This window comes from Octopus bimaculoides, chromosome 18 (genome assembly GCF_001194135.2).
Source record: "Octopus bimaculoides isolate UCB-OBI-ISO-001 chromosome 18, ASM119413v2, whole genome shotgun sequence".
Taxonomy (NCBI): Eukaryota; Metazoa; Mollusca; class Cephalopoda; order Octopoda; family Octopodidae; genus Octopus; species Octopus bimaculoides.
In genome coordinates, this window is record NC_068998.1 from 11,816,386 (window position 1) to 11,836,732 (window position 20,347).

At 35.6% G+C, this 20,347-nt stretch overlaps 1 protein-coding gene across 5 annotated transcripts in view; it reads right to left on the reverse strand.

Moving 5' to 3' along the window:
- The window catches only part of LOC106868645 (transcription factor 12), a 148,137-nt gene that overhangs the window by 436 nt on the left and 127,354 nt on the right, over nucleotides 1–20,347 (reverse strand). For 3 of the 5 annotated variants that reach the window (XM_014914011.2, XM_014914008.2, XM_014914009.2), the window contains 7 exons: nucleotides 15,867–16,106; nucleotides 12,865–12,937; nucleotides 11,761–11,917; nucleotides 10,613–10,642; nucleotides 8,438–8,521; nucleotides 6,444–6,589; nucleotides 2,351–2,467 (listed from right to left, as the gene is read on the reverse strand). In XM_014914011.2, the coding sequence (XP_014769497.1) occupies nucleotides 2,351–2,467; nucleotides 6,444–6,589; nucleotides 8,438–8,521; nucleotides 10,613–10,642; nucleotides 11,761–11,917; nucleotides 12,865–12,937; nucleotides 15,867–16,106 (847 nt within the window). Of the gene's footprint in view, nucleotides 1–2,345; nucleotides 2,468–6,443; nucleotides 6,590–8,437; nucleotides 8,522–10,612; nucleotides 10,643–11,760; nucleotides 11,918–12,864; nucleotides 12,938–15,866; nucleotides 16,107–20,347 lie in introns of all 5 variants that reach the window. The other 2 variants (XM_014914010.2, XM_014914012.2) reach the window with 2 other exon arrangements.

The following is a 20,347-nucleotide window of genomic DNA, read 5'->3' on the forward strand; positions in this document are numbered from 1 at the left end:
AGAAGTTCCTGGTTTTGGGTAAAAAGAATGTTGTTGTTGTTGGCACTCCATTGCTTACGACGTCGAGGGTTCCAGTTGATCCGATCAATGGAACAGCCTGCTCGTGAAATTAACGTGCAAGTGGCTGAGCACTCCACAGACACGTGTACCCTTAACGTAGTTCTCGGGGATATTCAGCGTGACACAGTGTGACAAGGCTGACCCTTTGAATTACAGGCACAACAGAAACAGGAAGTGAGAGAAAGTTGTGATGAAAGAGTACAGAAGGGTTCGTTACAATACCCTGCCGGAGCCTCGTGGAGCTTTAGGTGTTTTCACTAACGCCTGGTCTGGGAATCGAAACCGGGATCCTATGACCGCGAGTCCACTGCCCTAACCACTGGGCCATTGCGCCGCCACGGGTAAAAGAATATACAGAAGGAATCAGTTAATTATAATTTTATTCAATATATCCCCTCTTAGATTCTAACACTTATTGCAACGGTCCTTCAGTTTTGCTAAGCCCTGGAAAAGAATTTGGAAAGTCGGGCCTCCAATCAGGCCTTTCACGATATCCTTAAAACCAGGAACTTTGCAGCACCTCCTTGTATGCGTTCTCATGGTAATAATCAGTTATATTTCTAAGGTAGCAAGCTGGCAGAATCGTTAGCACACCAGGTAAAATGCTTAGTGATATTTCGTCCGTCTTTACAGTATGAGTTCAAATTCTGCTGAGCTCAACTTTGCTTTTCATCCTTTTGGGGGTTGATAAATTAAGTACCAGTTGAGCACTGGGGTTGATGTAATCAACTTACTCTCACCCCTGAAATTACTGGCCATGTGCCAAAATTTGAAATCAATAATCAATTAAGGATGCCACAAAGTACAATCTGATAGGAAGCTACTGATGCAAAAGATGAGAGATGGGCGAACATTGTTGGTGAGAAGTTTTTGTTGATGCCTAGGGCAACGACACTGCCCTCAGCAAAAAATTCTCCACGGTAGTACTGCTTACAGCATCATCACTGTTTAGATGAAGAGGAAAAGAGAACCACACAAATTGGATGGAGATTCTTTGGCAAAGGATCAGACGGATCTGCTGCAGTTTGGAAAGCAGAAAAGCATGAGGGCTACAAGGTGCACAAAGGCACCCTTCGTACATGGGCACAGTATATCATGTAAATATGGTGACTAAAAATGTGATCTCATTTAGAAGTTTAGAGACAAAATAGACAATAAACAATCACAAGATTTTCCATGAAATTAAAAAAAGGTAAAGAAAGCAGTTATTATTCCAAATAATGTCATTATGGCTCAGGCACCAGCTGCCAAAGACAGCTTCCATATTCCCTTGAAGAGGGGCTGTTTATGCTAGCTATTGATGTAGGATATACAAGAGGTAGAAGCAAACCACTGTACAAGCAATAAGTACACAGCAGAAAAACAAGCAATGGAGCAACAGTAAAGAAATCATAACCAAACATAAATATTAGAATGGGCTTATGATTAGTGTACATTATAAAACATCATGTCATATAAATAAAAAGACCTGTTAATTATCTTTCTCAGAAGCTGTTATAAAGCACAGAATCATGCAGAGATAATTCCTAGTTAAAGTATTTTAGCACTGTGTTTTTGATAATTTGGTAAACTTCTCCTGGGAAGCATGTCATAGCAAGCAAGTAATTGTAAGTTTTAGTAAGAAAAATACTGAAACTAAAGTAAAATAAGTTTAGGTTGGATGAGAAAACAGAAAATGGAATATATCCCCCCCTCTGTTATAACACAAGACCAAATGGTGGTTGTCAACAGAGTTCCTCTAACATTTGCATTAAAATCAAAATGAGATGCTGCAGGGAGGTGACCCCTTTAACCGTTCCACATACCAACTTAAACTTCCTTGCCTACTGAATTTTGCAAACACAGATTATCCTAATTTTCTTGAACTATATGTCACGTAGTTATAGAAACAGAGTTGACAGCATTGTAAAAAAATGGTGCTCTAATTACCAATGCTCTTTTTTCTTTAGTGACAGAGTGTGAGAGAGAGAGAGAGAAATCCAGGAAGCTAAGAGATAAAGAACCCAAGATGATGATACTCAAGTATTATCATACCATACCAGAACTATGCTCTTATCTCAAGAAGTTAGAATTCACTGATTTCTGTGTTCTCACTTTTCAGTCATAAGAGGTGTGTAACCAATAGATTAAATCTATTTCAAGTGTTAGTTAGATCCTAGTTCTACTGAAGTTGGGCATGTGTTATGTGCGCACGTGCATGCATGTGCATATTTAAGATAATAATATAAAAAAGAAGCTTGAAAATAAACCAACCGTGCTAACAATATAGAAGCAAGTGGCCATACCTTACCTGCCAGAGCAGCCTGCTGGGCTATCTCATCAGCACTCAAAGCCCGCCCAGGAAGCTCCTCAGTCTTCTCTTCTTCCCTGCGCTTCAAACAGGCTGCTTTGGGATTAAGATTCCTTTCTAAACACACAAGGAAAAAAAATAAAAGGAAAATGATTAAAGTTTGCTGTTATTAAATAAGAAACAAATTAGACATTAATCTTTTTTTTTTTTTGTTTGAAACTAATGCAACAAATCAGATCAGTAATTGAAGACATTGTTTGTTACGATGATGATGAAGAAAGAAAATCCTGTTATTCTCAGCAAAATTATTTGGATAAGAATTTATAAGAGTACAAAAGTGGCCTAGATCTACTTTGATTCTACTTTTGGACAATTATCCCATCCCACAAAAATGTTTCCTCTTTTAACACTATTATGAATATAATTGAAGAGCTTCTCGTGGCCTTCACACCCTATCCTTTGTGCTGCTGCAGCTGAGTGGTCTCTCTCTAGAACAAACCCAGCTCTTCCTTTCTTTATAGACACCTTGAAGACACTCAAGTGAACACCTAACCACTGATAAATAGCAAGTGACACTGAGAGTAGTTTTGAACATGTTGGCTTGTTTTTTTCTATCCTAACAAAAGTATTCACATGAACACACTGTTAAGTCTCATTTCTAGTCCACTTGCTCATATTTTTAAGCATACACCAATCCCTTCACTTCCTCTGTCATCTACTGCTTTGTATGAGCATCCTTTCTCACAAGGTTTTCCAAAGCTAACCACCAAGCTGGAGCAGTCCAGGTGGATTTAGTTTCATCTCTCTCTCTTTCTCCTGATATTTACTGGTTAATATGACAGGTCAGCACTGAGAAAATAAATTTGACCAACTGGAGCAACTAAAAGAAGCTAAAATGTTATTTTTCATTTGTGTTGTCAATAACCCCAAGGTTTTACTATGGCACACACAATCAAATGTTCTACATCATTAAATTACATTGATATAGTCTAAAAATAATTAACCACCAATTACTCTTTTGTTATATTCTACAATCTGTAAGCAAAAGCAGATGTACGGGAGAAAGAGACAGCAAAAATTGTTAATGCCTCATAATTCACACAAGCAAAAGCTGAATGAGCTTTTAAAATCAGACAGCAGAAAAGGAGGATCATCATCATTTTAATCCTCTTTCCCATGCTTGCATGGGTTGGATGGAGTTAATTGAGGCAGATTTTTTAAGGTCACTAGCCCTCATGGTTCCAAGAAAGTAATAAGGCAATATTTCTCCATGACCAGACAGGTTTCTGCAGAATATTGGAAATAAATGACAGTGACATTCATTTACAATTATCAATGCCAAGGTAACGAGGCAAATACATGCATGCATACATGTGTACACACACACACACACACAGTGAGCTTCTTTCAGTTTTCATCCCCCAAATCCATGAGGTTTTGCGCCCCACCGCATCCAACACTAAAGTAGATGTCATTTGCCCAAGGTGGAATGCAGTGGAACTGAAACTGTAACCATGTGACTGAAAAGCAAACTTCTTAACCATACAACCTTGCCTGCACCTAATTGTGAAAATAATAAGGGGACTGAAACCCCAGTAAATTAAATAGCAATTCAAGCCAGTTCCAGAAAATACTTCTACTACAACCAGACCCACTGCTTAACACAGTCTCTGGCAGTTTTATCTAAAAGAATATGTTACACAAAAAAAAAACAAAAAAACTTCAAACCACTTTGGCAAGGGAAGTAAGTCCACATTATCATAAGTAACTTGTTACTTTAGTAGAACTATTGCCATTTAGTAGAACATTGTTCAGGCATTCTCTGAGTGAGATTAACTTCATCACAAAGACAATTCAAAAACCATTTGAAGCAATCATCAAATCCACCACATCATAAATCATGGTTCAGTTGGGGTTGGGATTACACTGCATACTCTGTGAAGAAATTGTTGAAAAAATTTGCTTGAACTGAAATTTCTTTGAGTTCAATTCAAAAATACATAAGTTTTAAGAAATTGTTACGCTTACTACCATATTCTGCCTTAGAATTATTGTGAATTTCAGTGCCCACGCAGGTTGTTTTGAAGCCACCCTAAGCATCAAAGTCTGGTGACTGACCCGAATATAGAGCCAGAGCGCTGACCCTAAAATTTATAAATTTAAAAAACGTGCACAATAAAGCAAATTCTGGAATTAGCTATGTTCTTCAACACCGAAAGTATTCTTCATAATTTTAATAAACAGCCAAGGATTGAAATTGCCATATCTTATGGAGCATAGGTGGTTGGGTCATTTCAGTGCCATTGCTTCTATAATAGAAAATCACTCCAAGATTGTTGGTCTGCACAGAGTCATCAGATTCAAAAATGTGTATTGAGGCAGCTGGAATTTTACATCAAGTTTGTTATAAAAGGGTTGTTTTTCTAGCCTTTGTTCTTAGCAAATTTTTGCTTGCAATTAGACCAGTAGACAAATAGCTTCAGAGTCACAAATGCGAATATACACCATGGCCTTGAGATTGCCAAGAGTGAAATTACCAAACTATGAGACTCTTTAATATTTGACGAGATTCTGAAACAAATGAGTCAATTTAATTTTATTGAGGAATGCATGCATCAAAAAGCTTGCGGGTCCCAATGTTTTTTCAGATTATGTTGCCAAGGCCCTGGTACTATCACAAGATGACTGGATAATCTTTAATCGCAAAATTTATTTCGCCATCATTGATGAAAGCTTGGGAGAGCTAGATAATAGAATTTCAGAGCAAAACAACAGCATGCATTCTTCTTTGGCAAGTCTGCTATACCAATCTCTGAGACATTTTTAGATTTTGATACCTTAAAACCTTTGAGTAATTTAGTTAATTGCTGTCTGAACTTACTGTGGCTAAAGCATACATTTCCAAACAAAACATGATGACACTGCTGGACATTTTTGGATCTTTACATATCATACAGGATGCTTTTCCAAATGTTTATCTATTGAATGGTGCAACATTAACATTTGGGTCCAGCACAGCCACATCGCTTGCGACACTAACTCGAATTATGACTGTTTCAACGAAATATGAAGGAACTGTGGAAATCAAACCTTGTGATGCTTGCTTCTCTTGAGAAATACAAATTAATTATGGACAAGGACGATTTTCTTAAAGTTTTTGCATTGCGTCGCCATAGACTGCAGTTGTATTGAATAAATGTAACCTGATTTTATTTTGTGAATTTTTTTGGAAAATGTAATCAAATTTACAAGCAGTATGATTTTTAGAGTTCTGTTCAGTACCCCCAGCTATCAAGATACCTCCTCCACCCAGTTGCAATCAGCCAGCTATGTACCTGTCACCAGCTTATTGCTCTCTTCAGCAACTAGACAATACAGGTCATTTATCAGTTTTTTTACGGGTTAGTCTTTTATTTGGACTAAATGTTCCATCTATCACTAGAGACTGTGAAATGGTATGTTTAATATAACATAAAAATTAATTAAAAAACTCTTTTATCAGATTTAGGGCCATCACAATCCCATATCAGTTTGAACGACCTTGAGTAAAATGAGCTAAATGTGTGTTTAATATATGTATAATATATACATATTCTAGCAACAGATTTTGTCTTCCCATTCTACAAGTCAACCTCAATATGAAATCCTTCCTAGGCAGATGCCAGGTAAAAGGAAATCAAGAGAGGAAGAGCTGAGAGATTACACAGGTAGGGATACGTGCTGGAGTTTAACCTTATGTTCACATTGATCAAGATCTACAATTAGAGGGTACAGAATGAGACAACTGGGCACAGCTGTTTTGGATGCTGACAATTTGGTGTAACAGGCTGACATTCGGCCTGTTTAAGCAAGTTATTCCAGTGCTGGAGGCAAACACATGCACACAAGCACATGCTCAGACACAGATACATACAGGCACCATAATTTATTAATTGAACACAACTAACAAAAACACTTACTCTCTCCTCATAAACATTGAGAAATACGCATGCACACACACACACACAGAACATGAAATGCTTGTGTGTAACTTTAGCAAAAGTGAACTATGTATGTTATGGTGAAAGCTGAGGACAATAAAAGGGGTCCCTACCTCGTACTTGCTGCTCTAAGCTTGTGATCAGGGTGACTGCCTGCTGTAAGATCAGTAATTTAGTCTGTTGTTTGTCATTTGATAGGTGTAAGGAGCACATACGACCCAGCTCCTTAAATGCTTCATTAATATCTCGTACTCGAACCCTGTATAACAAAAGAAAACGAAAATGTCCAGAAATAAAAGAATGTTCACAATGAAGTTACCAGCCCAACATTTGCATTTTGGTAGGCTTACCGAAATTCAGAATTCTGTTAGTGTACTATTTTGACATTAAAAAAAAAAAAAAAAGTCTTTTCAAACTGTTTACTTATTGATTTCTGTCTGTGTGCACTGTACATATAACCCAAGGTAAATGGTATACCCGCAACCAAAACAACTCAAATTACTTTCAAAGCTTAGCTGAGTGCAAGACCGAGAAGATCAAGAGGGAAGTACAAATGTATATGAAGCTGAACGGGGGAAAAGAAATGGAACAAATAATACCAAAGACAGCTAAATGTGTTCACAAAGAGCAACTCAAGTGACAGTTTCACCAATTCAGATATAGGTAAACCCAAAGCTTGGATAGCAGAAGAAATGAAGGAGTAGGTTTTATTCCAAGTCTAAAGAGGCTGAATGATGGGGCAACTGCTAACACTTGTTAGAAGATATAATTAAATGAGTTTTGTAGTACAGGACAAAATTATGATTCCGATAACAAAAGCAATAGTCAAGTGAATCAAACTCGGTAAGCGAAACTCAAATGACAACTAAGAACCCAAATTCAGGAAGAAAATAATTTCTTGGAATTTAAAAAAAGAAATCTTCTTTTAACAGTTGAACTTTTCAAAACTTTGCACAAATGCAGTTACATATTTTTGGCACAAAGAAAAAAAAACTTTTCCTCAGTAAAGTCACAAGACTGGTGGTAAATATGAAGTGGAAATAAATAACAGCCTCCTAGAATGTGAAGAACCAAAATGCAAAAACGAAAGGAAAACTACACAAAATATCAATTGTAAACAAAGTAAAATATCATTTAACTTCAGCAAAATCATCTCAAAATACCCAAACTTTACATAAAAGTAAGAAAGAAAGAGGAAGTGAATAATCTAATAAATGGTGCAAACTTTAAAATTGTGACATAAAGAAATTGCCCCACCCTTCCCTCTTGCAGCTAAAATAAGCAAATAACATTCCACAGCCATGAAAATATCTTTATATTAGAAATAGAATCAACAGATAAAAACTAAAAATGTCATCCTGTAGCTCTGTTCCATCATGATGAACGCACATGGAAATAAGTAATAATCTACATTTAATTTGAAAATTATGTTAGTATTTAAATGACTATAATTATAATAATAATAATGATAATAAAGTACACACAATATCTTCAATCTACAACACTGGATACTGTGCGACATCTTCAATATTAATAATAATAACGGTTTATTTTTAAATAGAAAATACAAAAATGATGCCACAAGCATGCTGGCTTAACTAGTAACTTCCAGCAATGAAAAAGAAAAAAAAAAAAACAGAAAAAAGAAAAGAAAAATCATTGTTTACAGAAAGCTGAAAATTTAAGAATGGTGAACGTTCACACATTCTTTTTGTTTTTGGTTTTTTACTTTGATTTCCGACAAGTTTCTGCAAGGTGAGTTTCTAAAACAGCTGTCTGCAAGAACAGTTGGGCAAGTTAAACAGCTGTCTATAAGAAGAACAGTTGGGCGAGTTAAACAGCTGTCTGCAAAAACAGTTGGGCATGTGCACAGATGTCTGTTCAAGTTTAAAGTAAAAGGGCAGAGAACAACTTGCATGGCTCATAAGGTTAACAAATACCATTCCATTTTCCTTAAATTTACAAACATAATGGAACAGCTTTAATTCAATGAATGGAAATTTTAACGTGCTTCATGTAAATTATAGCAACACTAGGGAAACAGTAACAACAACTTTATGTCTAAATAAACTTTGCCTATTTCACAACAGAGGAATAACTACAATACCTTTCACGTGCATTATTTGCTTGTCTGCGTAATCTTTCTCGTTCAGCTTTAGCTTCGGGTGAATCATCTTCATCGCCATCACTGCTATTGAAAATAACAAAAGTATAAAATATAGATGACTGCTTAAATATAGACGATTGTATAAAGCACTAACTGTAACATTTTCTACCAATAAAGATAACTGTAAATACCACTTAATGCTTAATCGCTTACAAAATTCAAACAAAGAAATCCACCACTTTCAAACAAAATATTTGCTGTAGCCAGAATTAATTTTAGAGAGTTAATGTAAGGAAGAAATATTTTAAATCCTTAACTAGAACATTTAAAAGACACAAAAGAAAAAAAAATCCATCCAAAACTTTAATAAACTCCCATTTTTTTACATTTCTCATAAATCAGTCATCCCAATGACCCTACATTAACATATTATCATCTTAAAATATCCCTTCATTTTCTATATTAACAATATAACACTTTCTCCAGTAATTACCAGTTAAAGGAAAAGCAAAACTCACATTGATTAGGTCAAAATTAAGCCCCAACAGGAAGCCTCAGAATAGTTTAAACTAACATTAGCATATTATTACTGGGACATTTAGCATTGAACCAGCAAGATTTGAAATTGGAACCAAGAGGGACAAATCTAAATACTGCAATGTAACCTATATTTTCAATTAATCCCACAACTGGATTGGAATTTTCACAACTTATAAATCCCAGCACCTTAATTTTGATAGCATCCTGCATGAGACTCTGCATTTTATACTATAAGACAGTTCTTTAAGTGTTATACTTCAATTTAAATGTTCAGCTGTAATTCTATGTAAGAATCTTTCCAAACTCTAGCTTAATGATGGAAAAGTTAGATTATTAAATCCTTGCAAATTCTTAAAATATCTTCAAAATCAGTTGAAACACATTTTGAATAAATAATAAATTAGGTAACTAAAAGGTTTAAAGATCTATCTATTCATAAGTGAATCCTTACAGAATATCAAACCAGTTATTCACAGCAATGGATTGTTCTTCATCAGCATGTGAATATTTACATGAATAAACTTGAAAAGTTTAAAGAGGGGAAAAGGAAAAAAGAATATTTTTTATTCATTCATCATTTTAACATTCACTTTTTTTTCTTCTATACTTGCATGGGTCCAAAGGTTATTATTGAAGCAGATTTTCTACTGTCAGATCCACTTCTTGTCATCAACATTCACCTGCTTCCAAGCAAGGTAATAATATTTCTCTGTGACCAGACATATTCACATTTACAAAGAGACGGACATTTAAAAGAACAAACCAAGTTTATACATTTGTTTCATTTGTTAAAACAAGAATTTCTTTTTGAAGCTGGATGTTTTTCAGAGACCAAACTGCTTTTTTGCCATTATATCTTTGAGACATTTCAGGAATGAGGGGACCTGCAACCTTCTAGAAGTCCACTAGGACCACTTTTACATAACACTAGGAGAGATTTGACTATTTTGGGCAAACAATTACATATCAATTACATCATTGAGTTCTTTTTGCATTTTATGACAACCACCACCAAATGTCTCCTTCAGTTTGGACATAAATCGCTATTTCTTCCAGGTATGCTTTCACTTTGCAGCAAAACTAATATTTCAATTTTTGCAATTCCTTTCATTAAATTAACAATAAATTCATTAACATCATCATCATCATCATTTAATGTCCGTTTCCATGCTGGCATGGCTTTTCTATTATACAATTGAAACATTATTATAAATTATTTGATAACTATATGTGAATTTTTAACAAGAGATAATTACAAACTGATCTGAACAATTTTTCCATGGCAGCATGGGTTGGACAGTCAGACAAGAACGACAAGCCAGATGGCTGTGCTGAAATCCAGCTGGTTGCCTTTCCTAATGCCAAACACTTTACAGAGGTGTACTGGGTGCATTTTTTCCATATATGCATGTGTGTGTGTTTTTTTTTTCATAAAATATAATCAGCAGGAAGATACAGAAGTATCACAAAGGCCAAGAGTTTTGTGCATGGCAAGTGATAAATGCCACATACAAATACACACACACACACATGTATGTTTGTAAACAAAAGAAATGAGCACTCAGTAAATTTGTGTATGGCACAGATTTGAAAGACATGAAGAAAAAAAAAAGTTATGATAAATAAGCAACGTACACGTCAGGATTTTCCGGAAACAACTTGTTTCTGAAAATATATAAAAATATATTTAGAATAAATTAAACAACAGAAATTAAACACAATTTCTTACTTCTTTTAGATAAATTATATATGATACATTTACATAACGTTACTCAATTTTTGTATTTAGAATCTTAAGGTTATGACAAAGGAAGTAAAAGAAACTGTTCCGTATTGGGAAATAAGTAGCAATCAATTTGTTTGGAAGACACATATCAAGCCATTCAAAAACACACAAAAATTGTTAACTTCGTTTAAACATCATCATCATCGTTTAACGTCTGCCTTCCATGCTAGCATGGGTTGGATGATTTGACTGAGGACTGGTGAACCAGATGGCTACACCAGGCTCCAATCTGATTTGGCAAACATTTAATATTTGGAATCAAAATTTTCACAGGACCAATTGTGATCTGGTCATTGACATAGTTCCACCGCAACTGGTTTGAGATGAGGTTGTTGGTCAGAGTATGTAGGCTCCAGAATTATAAATGTAGTGTTTCCAGTCATGTAGGTCAGTCGTTCTGATTTGTCAATGCCCGGTGCTTATAGTTTATCAGTTAATTCGATACTCGGTTGTACTCCACACATCCTCTCTTCCCTCTTTCTTTCAGTGGGGTCTCCTTTCACATTGTGAATTACAACCAAATACTAAGTTAACTGACCAACTATAAAATTTATAATCCTAAAACTTAGATATATATATATATATATGCTGACCAACAACCTTGCCTCAAACCAGTTGCAGTGGAACAGTGTCAGTGACCAGGTTGCAGTTGGACAAAACTTTTGACATGTTTATAATAAATGCCTAAGTTAACAACGGATTCAAGCACACTGGGCAAAATGCCAAAATGCTTAGCAGCATGTCATCCGTCTTTATGTTCTGAGTTCAAATTCAACCAGGGTTGACTTTGTCTTTCATCCTTTCAGGGTCAATAAAAATAAGTGCCAGTTGAGCACTGGGGGTCGATGTAATAGACTTACCCGTCCCCTGAAATTGCTGGCCTTGTGCCAAAATTTGTAAGCCTGTAATTGTTTTAGTTTCAAGTCACAGTCCTAAATCAAATCGCTTGCCTAGCAAATACATCTTTGAAATTATTAATAAGCTATCTTGAACTTACCTAGCTCGTTTTGAAGGGGGTGCATTTGAGTTCCCAGGTGAGCTATTTTTTTCCAATGTAATGCTATCACTTTTTGAAGCTTCTGTGTCGGACTGCATTTTGTCAGATTTTTCAACTTTAATCGTTGGCCCCTCTGAGGACTGATTACCAGATGATGCTAGAGAAAAAAAGTTGTGGGGAAAGACAGACCATAATTAAAAAATTAAAATAATGTTAAATGATTAAAACACTTGTTTAAAAAAAGAAACAAAGTACAGAATTCATCATCAGCATCATCATTTAATGCTAGCATGGACTGTATGGTTTGATAGGATCCCTTGGGCCCAAGAACTGCAATGTGTTCCAGTGTGCTTTGGAACGGTGTCTAAAGCTGGATGCCCTTCCTTAAGCCAACAGCTTTACATCATGTACCAGGTGCTTTTTTCTGTGCCACCAGCACAAGTAAGGTCAGCATGCAGCTCACAAAAAACCTGAGGGGAAGTGGGTAAGGTACAAGAGCAGGTTCTTGTAGAGGAGTTACATGGCAAGTGAGAATGTTCAGTTGGAGCTTTGGAGCTGCAAAGACATAAATATAAATAGTGGTGATGAGGAGTTCAGGTGGCTCCTCAAGGTACGAGGTGAGCAGAAGTGAATGGGAACAGAAAAACTAGGAGTGTGGGTGAGTAGGGGTTTGCAAAGAGTGAACAGAGAAGCAAGAGATGGGAAGTAGACAACGTCTGTAAAGATAGAGTAGATGTAAGAATTGCCGTTGTCGTCATTATTATTATTTAATGTGTTTTCCATGATGGCATGGGTTGGAGGGTTTGACAGGGGCTGGCAAGGCTGGGAGGCAAACCAAGCTCCAATTATTGTTTTGGCATGGTTTTTACAGCCAGATGCCCTTTCTAATGCCAACCATTTTACAGAGTATACTGGGTGCTTTTTATGTAGCACCAGCAATATTAGTGCATATTGCTTTTTACGAGGTACCAGCATTGGTGCTTTTTACATAGCATAATTACTGACAGGGTCACTAAGTACCTTGCAAGAAAGAAGAAAGGCAAAAGGCAAATATAACTATAAGTTGAAACTAAGAAAACAATGAAAGAAATTGACAATACAAACCATCAAATGGTTTCTGATCTGGGACAGCTGATAAACCACCTTGTCCTCTACCCTCTAGCGAAGAATGACTTCCCTGAAATAAAATAGAAAATACATGAATCTTTGTGTATTTGTACAAATGCATCTACACAGAGGAAGAGGGGGAAATTATCAAATAAATTCCATTTAGATAATTAATTAGGTCTAGGGACTGAAACACTTTCTTACAATTAACTTGATTTTGTTACTAATGACACAAATATTTGAAATTTTCCTTTGTTTTATTTATACATTACGTAACGGTAGTTCATTAGTTGTAGCAGTGTATCAGTATTATGGGATAGATAGAGAGAGAGAGGGATATATATATATATATATATATATATGTATAGGACCACTGTTGGTAATATAAGACTGTCTTGTATTAGGAGATGTAGCTATTTCAGAAAATGACAGAAGCCAACGTACTGGGCTAAAGGATAACAATATAGAGAGATATTATTTGCTTTGAAGGCAACAAACTTGTTATGATAATACTCAGACAATTCCTAACAAGATAAAAAAATTTTTGTCTTGAGGTTTTGCTTCATAACAAGCACCCAATGACATTAAATTTGAGAACCAATAGAAACTGCTAAACAGGATATAATGTGCTTCGATGGTCACACTGCTCAGTACAATATCCACTGATAGTTACATTACACCCCAAGTCTTAGGCATTCATTTAAGCTACCATTTCAACAAAATCTTTTATCATTTGAGCCAAAGTCATGTTAAACCTTTTAGCTTTTAGATGACCCTACCAAGTGTAAAGCTTATTTATTCACATTGTTTTGAATCAATTCTGTGTTATAGCTTTAAAATTTCAATGATGTGACTGTTTATGTTTAGAATGACATTGACATTGTAGGGCAAGTGTGAGAGAACATAGCTGGTCAGTGTGAACATAAAACAGGGTGAACACTAGAGCCACATATCACCAATTTAAATGTTAAAGAGTCACTAGGTGTCAACAATGCAAAGAATTTAGAAAGAGTTGGATGAATCTAATGGTGATTATAAAGGTATGGTAGCTCATAAAATTCACTCTGATTTTTCTGAGAAGAAAAAACTCCTGTATTTGACCATGATTGACAATGATCCCTTCGAAGAACAAAATTTTGAAACAATATGTTACAAATAAAGCTATGAGCTCAACCACTGTAACTCAATAAGAGACAGCAAATATAGTGAAGGAAAAACAATACAGATCGAAGGCTAAAAAAAGTCAACGGTCTAATAAATACATATAACACATTTCAGAAATACAGACATGTATGTGAAGAGGCTTTGTTTTCAATAAGTCAATCTTTTAGAACTCAAACTGGCCACATCCAGCCCAAATATTCTACCTGTTTTATGTTTAAACAGTCTCTCACACCCTAAAATGTTGTCCTAAAATTAAACAATCAAATCACCAAAATTTGAAAGCTACAAGAAAATGCATGATTAATTCAAAACAAAGTGAATAAATAAACATAGTTGATAGAATAATCTGAATGCTAAAGGGTTAAGACACTTTAAGTGCATATCCCATTCAACATCTTTGAGATTACCATCACAACTGTTAACATCATCAACAGACAACAGAGGGATGCTGTAGACTAAGAAAGCAAACAGAGAGAGAGAGAGAGAGAGAGAGAGAGAGAAAGAGAGGTGGGGAGTACTTAGCAATCACCTAACATTCACCTTCTGCTAAATGGTCATGAATAAAAGAAGGAAAAATATCACCAGCTTGAAATGAGTTTGCAATACTCACTTCCATGTTTGACAACCAAATATGTTAAACATGTAAACACTAAACATCATGTTTGGTGCTTTTTTAAAAAAATTTCTGCTCTGTGCAAACACCCACCTAACTTTATTTGTCTATTTTTTCAGTGCATTAAACATATATATCATTCTTCTGCACTTAAAAGTTGCACTGTCTTTACAGCATTGAGTTTCTGTCTTTGTTTACTATAAACAGACAGAAATTTAATATTCTGTATGAGAATCAGACACATGCTTTACGAGAATGAAAATGCAACGGGCTACAGCCCAGAGCCTTGGCGAGCACCTAACCCAATGTAAAGTTACATAAATGAGAAAAATTAGCAAACACACACACATGTAAGTGCATGTACAGACACATACAAGCGTGCACACAGATACATACATGAATACATGCACACACACATACATTCACGCACACAATTTTACTTAATGGAAAGAACAAACCACTCAATGTCAGAAACATCAAAAAGATTGAATAACACTTCACATTGAAAATTCAAGATTCTTCTGACTAAAATAAGCATCTGGTAATCATTTAACACTATATAGAGCTTGAGGCCATGTGGTCAACATAGCATTAAGCATCATACACACATTTTTTATAGCTTTCATCCAACTTACTCGAGCACTGACATTTTCCTGTTTGTTATGCCTAGCTGGCTCACTGTTCCCATTGGTGAACTGTATTTATTTTCCTAACTGTGCCAGTTACAAAATAAACATCATAGTGGCAAGTTCTAACATTCACAAACTAGCTTGGTAAAAGAGCATAGAAACCATCTGTGAGAACTTGGTAAGTATTAATAAAAGCCATATGTAAAAAGTAAAGAGGAGGGTATAAGTTTTAACTGCTTTTAACGGGAAAAAAAAAATGTAACTGATATAAAGACAGGAAATTATGAATCTGGCCAGAAATTTTAGGCTTATTACTTTTAATGAATCTATTGTTGTAAAGTTTTGTAATTAATACATTTATAACCGTAAAGAGATAGGATTCATGATATATATTTATATCCAAATTTACAATGGTCATTAATAAATGTTTAAACCCTCGTCCCAGCAATGTTCTCCCTCATATTCAAACAAATTAATAAAATAAATATTAAATAATAATAATATTAATAATGCAAACATTGGGTAATAAACAGCAAAGTCAACATTTTTTGCTAAATATTATTATAAAAGATGAAAAGCAAACTATATCTCACCATATGGGAATCCATGTGTGCAGCAGCTGCCACAGCCATTGAGAGGCTTTGGTAAGAAGGTATATTGGCATTTGGCCCACCTGGTATTCCAGCTGATGTCCCATTGGAATGTGGCGGTGGTTGCATTATGCTGCTTGGACCTCCTGTCAAACCTGGAATCATACCGGGAGCTGGTTGACCTTCGGCATGGTTGCGTAGAACCAATATGGCATCATCTAAACGTTCTTCCATCCTACTTTGCTGTTTGGAGAAAAAGAAAATTACATCATTAATTAATTGAGAATTTACCCTTTTAATGATTTCTTCCAAGTAGGCATGAAGAACACTTCTGGAGAGTAACATGTATAGTCAATAAAACCAACTGTATTCATTTGCAATTAAATATCCAGAAACAGAAATCAGAAGTTGACCTCTGAAATTTGAACACAAAGAGACCAGACTCAATTGCTGTAAGGTATAAAATACAATCTAATGTGCTACTGTTATCAGCAGTTATACACAATGTGATGAAGTAATAATTATTGTTTGCTATTTGTCTGGGTCAAGCTACTTAACAGCATAGCATAGCTGTATGGTTAGGAAGTTTGCTTTGTGACAACATGGTTCTGGGTTCACGATCACTGCAGAGCACCTTGGGTAAATGTCTTCAACCACAGCCCTGAGTTGACCAATGTTTCCCCGAGTAAAATTTGGTCAACAGAGACTGTGCTAGAGTATTTTCACTGCTCTAAATAGGGATTTAATTTCTGAAATTCAAGCAGGTCTTGCAGAAGATTTTGAAGACACAAAAGGTGTAAAAGATTTATTGAAATTTTCTTTGAATTTCTATCTTTCTGGTTTCTCTGTCAGCTTTACCAATTTGGATATAATTGGTATATATTCCTTAAGATTCTCTTTCTGCCCTCCCTTGATGACAACACCATATATCCTATTTTAAATGTGAGACTGTAAGAAATACAAATTTTCTATGCAAAGAGAAATATGTATTTCTGAGTGTGCCTTCTCGCCTTAGCCAGCTCTATATATATGGATATTATATGCACACCATTCTTTTAGTGTTCACTTTTCCATGCTCTCATGGGTTCAATAGAGTTTATTGAGACAACCTTTCTGCAGCCAGGTGTCCTTCCTTCCACCAATCCCCCACCTGTTTTAGCAGAATATTGGAAATGAATGACACTGCTTCTATGTCAGTGACATAATTTACATTTATCACAAGATATCAAGATTCTCTCTCTCTCTCTCTCTCTATATATATATATACACATATCATCATCATTTAACACCTATCTTGCATGCTGGTATGGGTTGGACAGTTTGACAGAAGCCAGCCAGGTAGAAGACCACACCAGGCTGCTGTGTTTGTTTCAGCATGGTTTTATGGCTGAACGCCCTTCCTAACAGCAATACATGTCCTGTGATTCAGGAAAAGATCAAATAGATAAAAACAGCGACAATTTACAACTTCAAGAAAATATACTTTCCACAAGAATCCAATTTGATGTCATGCAAACAAAAGCCACAAATTCTTTACATTTTTATTTCTTTTCTTCTTCAATCATACATGCAAGAAGTTTAAAACATTCTAATAAAATATGTATAGAGGGATTTGGGAAAAATACATATGAGATTTGAAAAGATCATGTTGGTTGACTAGGGGTGAGAGAGAGAGAGAGAGAGAGAGAGAGAGAGATTTCCATTCAAGTGTGGATTTGATGGAGCTTTAAGAGCTGGGTGTTCTTCTTAACCCCTTCAATACCAACCCAACTGAAACCGCCTCTAGATCTGTAGTACAAATGTCTTGTTTTCAAAAGTTCTGAATTGAAATCTTCCACCAAACCTTAGTCACAATTTAAGTTCTTAACACTAGCTTAATGATAAGTAAGTTATTTTACTAAATTCTTTGTTATATTAAAAATTAACTGAAAGAAACACAGAGCATCTCAACAGAAATATAGTAACAAATGGTTAATGAGTACCATCTTCAATAGAAGAATGGTTGCATAACCAGCTCTGTGTGTGTGCTCTTTCCATGTGTAATACATGATACATCTCTATGGACGTGTCATTTCTCTCTATAAATTAGCATCTGTCCAAACCCTAAACTCTAATCAGTGCCCTTGATCCTTTACAGAGACTCCAAGACTCAAAGAGGGAGAGACGGAGAAGAAGGCATTTTGAAACCGAAGACCTCTCAAATGCTTGCAACAGAGTGGATTCTGCTAAAGGCAGGCACTCAAGGTGGCAAATGGTGGGGAATGGATTAAGTCTGCCACCTATGTAAGCCATGAAGAATACGCAACTGAGAAAAATAAAGGGCATGAACAAATACTACAATTATTATTATTATTATTATTATACCATTTGACACACTAAAGGTTTCTATCAGTCCACTTGTCTTAGATTGGTGTATTTGTTGATTTGGAAGGATGAAAAGTAAAGTTGACCTCAGCGGGATTTGAACTCAGAACACAAGTTGTCAGAATAAATAAAGCAATGTATTTTGTCTGACACCGTAACAACTCAGCCACTCCAGCACCTACTCTTTATTTCATGGGATCTGTGATAGCACCAAGGAGAAGAAATGTCCACAAAATATGGTAAAAATCACTGGAGCTATCTAACAATAATATAGGCACAGGAGTGGCTATGTGATAAGAAGTTTGCTTCCCAACCACATGGTTCCAGGTCCAGATCCACAAGTGTCTTCTACTACAGTCTTGGGCCAACCAAAGCCTGCAAGTGAACCTGGTAGATGGAAACTGATAAAAGCTCATTGTACATATGTATACATCTATGTGAGTGAGTCTTTGTGCCAGTGTTTTCCCCCTGCCCCCACTACCGTCACTTGATAACCAATGTTGATGCCTTTATGTGCCTGAAATTTAGCAGTTTGACAAAAGACAGAGAGACTAAGTAACCAGGCTTAAAAGAATTTAAAAAGAAAAAAATACTGAGGTCTATTCTTCTTCTCACACAGCCATGCATGCGACTATAATTTGAAATCATTTCCACTCAATACACATCTTAACATAGTCTAAAAGCTTTAATATGCCAAAAGTGTGTATTGTAGTTCAATGGCAGTTAGCAGGTAGGTTCAAATAAATTTTACCATCCAAATATTCATCTGCCTCACAACTGTAATGTCACTGAAAGTTAAATGGAATCCTGAATGTGAGCCTTTGTTTAACCCTTTGCCTGTCTTGTTTACCACATGTGAAACATACAACATGTTTCTCTGACATCCATGCATCGTATATGATACATATTACCTTTTTTTTTTTTCAACCACCAGAGTAATGTGTGACTTATAAAAGGAAAGCTTTATATTACTTAGATCACATGAGAAAGGGCTAAGTGGAAGTTTGAATACAAGCATGACTGTTAAGAACAAACTTATAAAAAATGCTTTGGGTAGGTAAGAGGTTAAATGTGGAGGTCAATATCCTGAAACTCAAAAGTTTCACTAAGAAAATACTGCTGAACGAACTAGATATGTATAGAAATGAAGGAAATACATGTGATTGCGAGGAAAGCCAAGGTAAAAGTAAACTAACGGGTGGAAGTCTTAAGATGAAATATTTCAAATTGTTGTCTACATGAAGCTGGCATGGAAAACCAGTTATGACGACGGCAGTAGCAACAATAACGAAGCCGGCAAGGAAGGGTTTTATGCTTTTGAAGAAACAATGGCAGCAAAAACAGTTAAGTTACAAAACTGCTACCGCCACCACTAGCATCACCAGCAACACTAAGACGAACAACTGAGAAAATGAGATGATGGGAGTTTGCAATTAGCAAACACTACTTCTTCTATAAAGTGAAATCGTGAGTAATTAGGACAGTTCATAAATGCTACAACACCATTTTATGGGTATGTGTACACACAGAGATACACACAAACAGAAATTATTTACTGAGAGGGCCGAGAATATGAGTAAATCTTGAAGGTTGATGAGTTAATTGTTAGCTGAGAGTTTGATAAGTTCAGAGAGACAGGAATACAGCTTTGTAGAATATATTTAAGCATTGCTGCCGCTGCTGCTCGCTGTTAGAAATGAAGCAAAAGGTTTAATGATATTCTTGGCAGCCTGACAAAACAGCACACACTTTAAATACATAAGCTGATCATGGATGCAAATGCTCTGAAGTCTAGTCTGATATATAAACAGTGAGTCATTAAAAAAGAGAGAGAGAGAGAGAAAGGGAGAGGGAGAGAGAGAGAGAGAGAGAGAGAGAGGACAGGCTGAAAAGGCAGGGAGAACTCAGTAGCTGAGGTTTGTGGTAGTTTGAAGCAACTCAGAAAACTTTTTGTTACTACTGATGACAATAACAGGTATTGCTGCAAGACACAACAAAATCAGAAGTGTTATCTTACAAAAAGCAATGATGATATAAATAAATAAATAAATAAAAAACAAAAACAAGGTGATATAAAAGAAAGTAATGAAATAACACAATAATGCGAGTGAGAGAAGAAA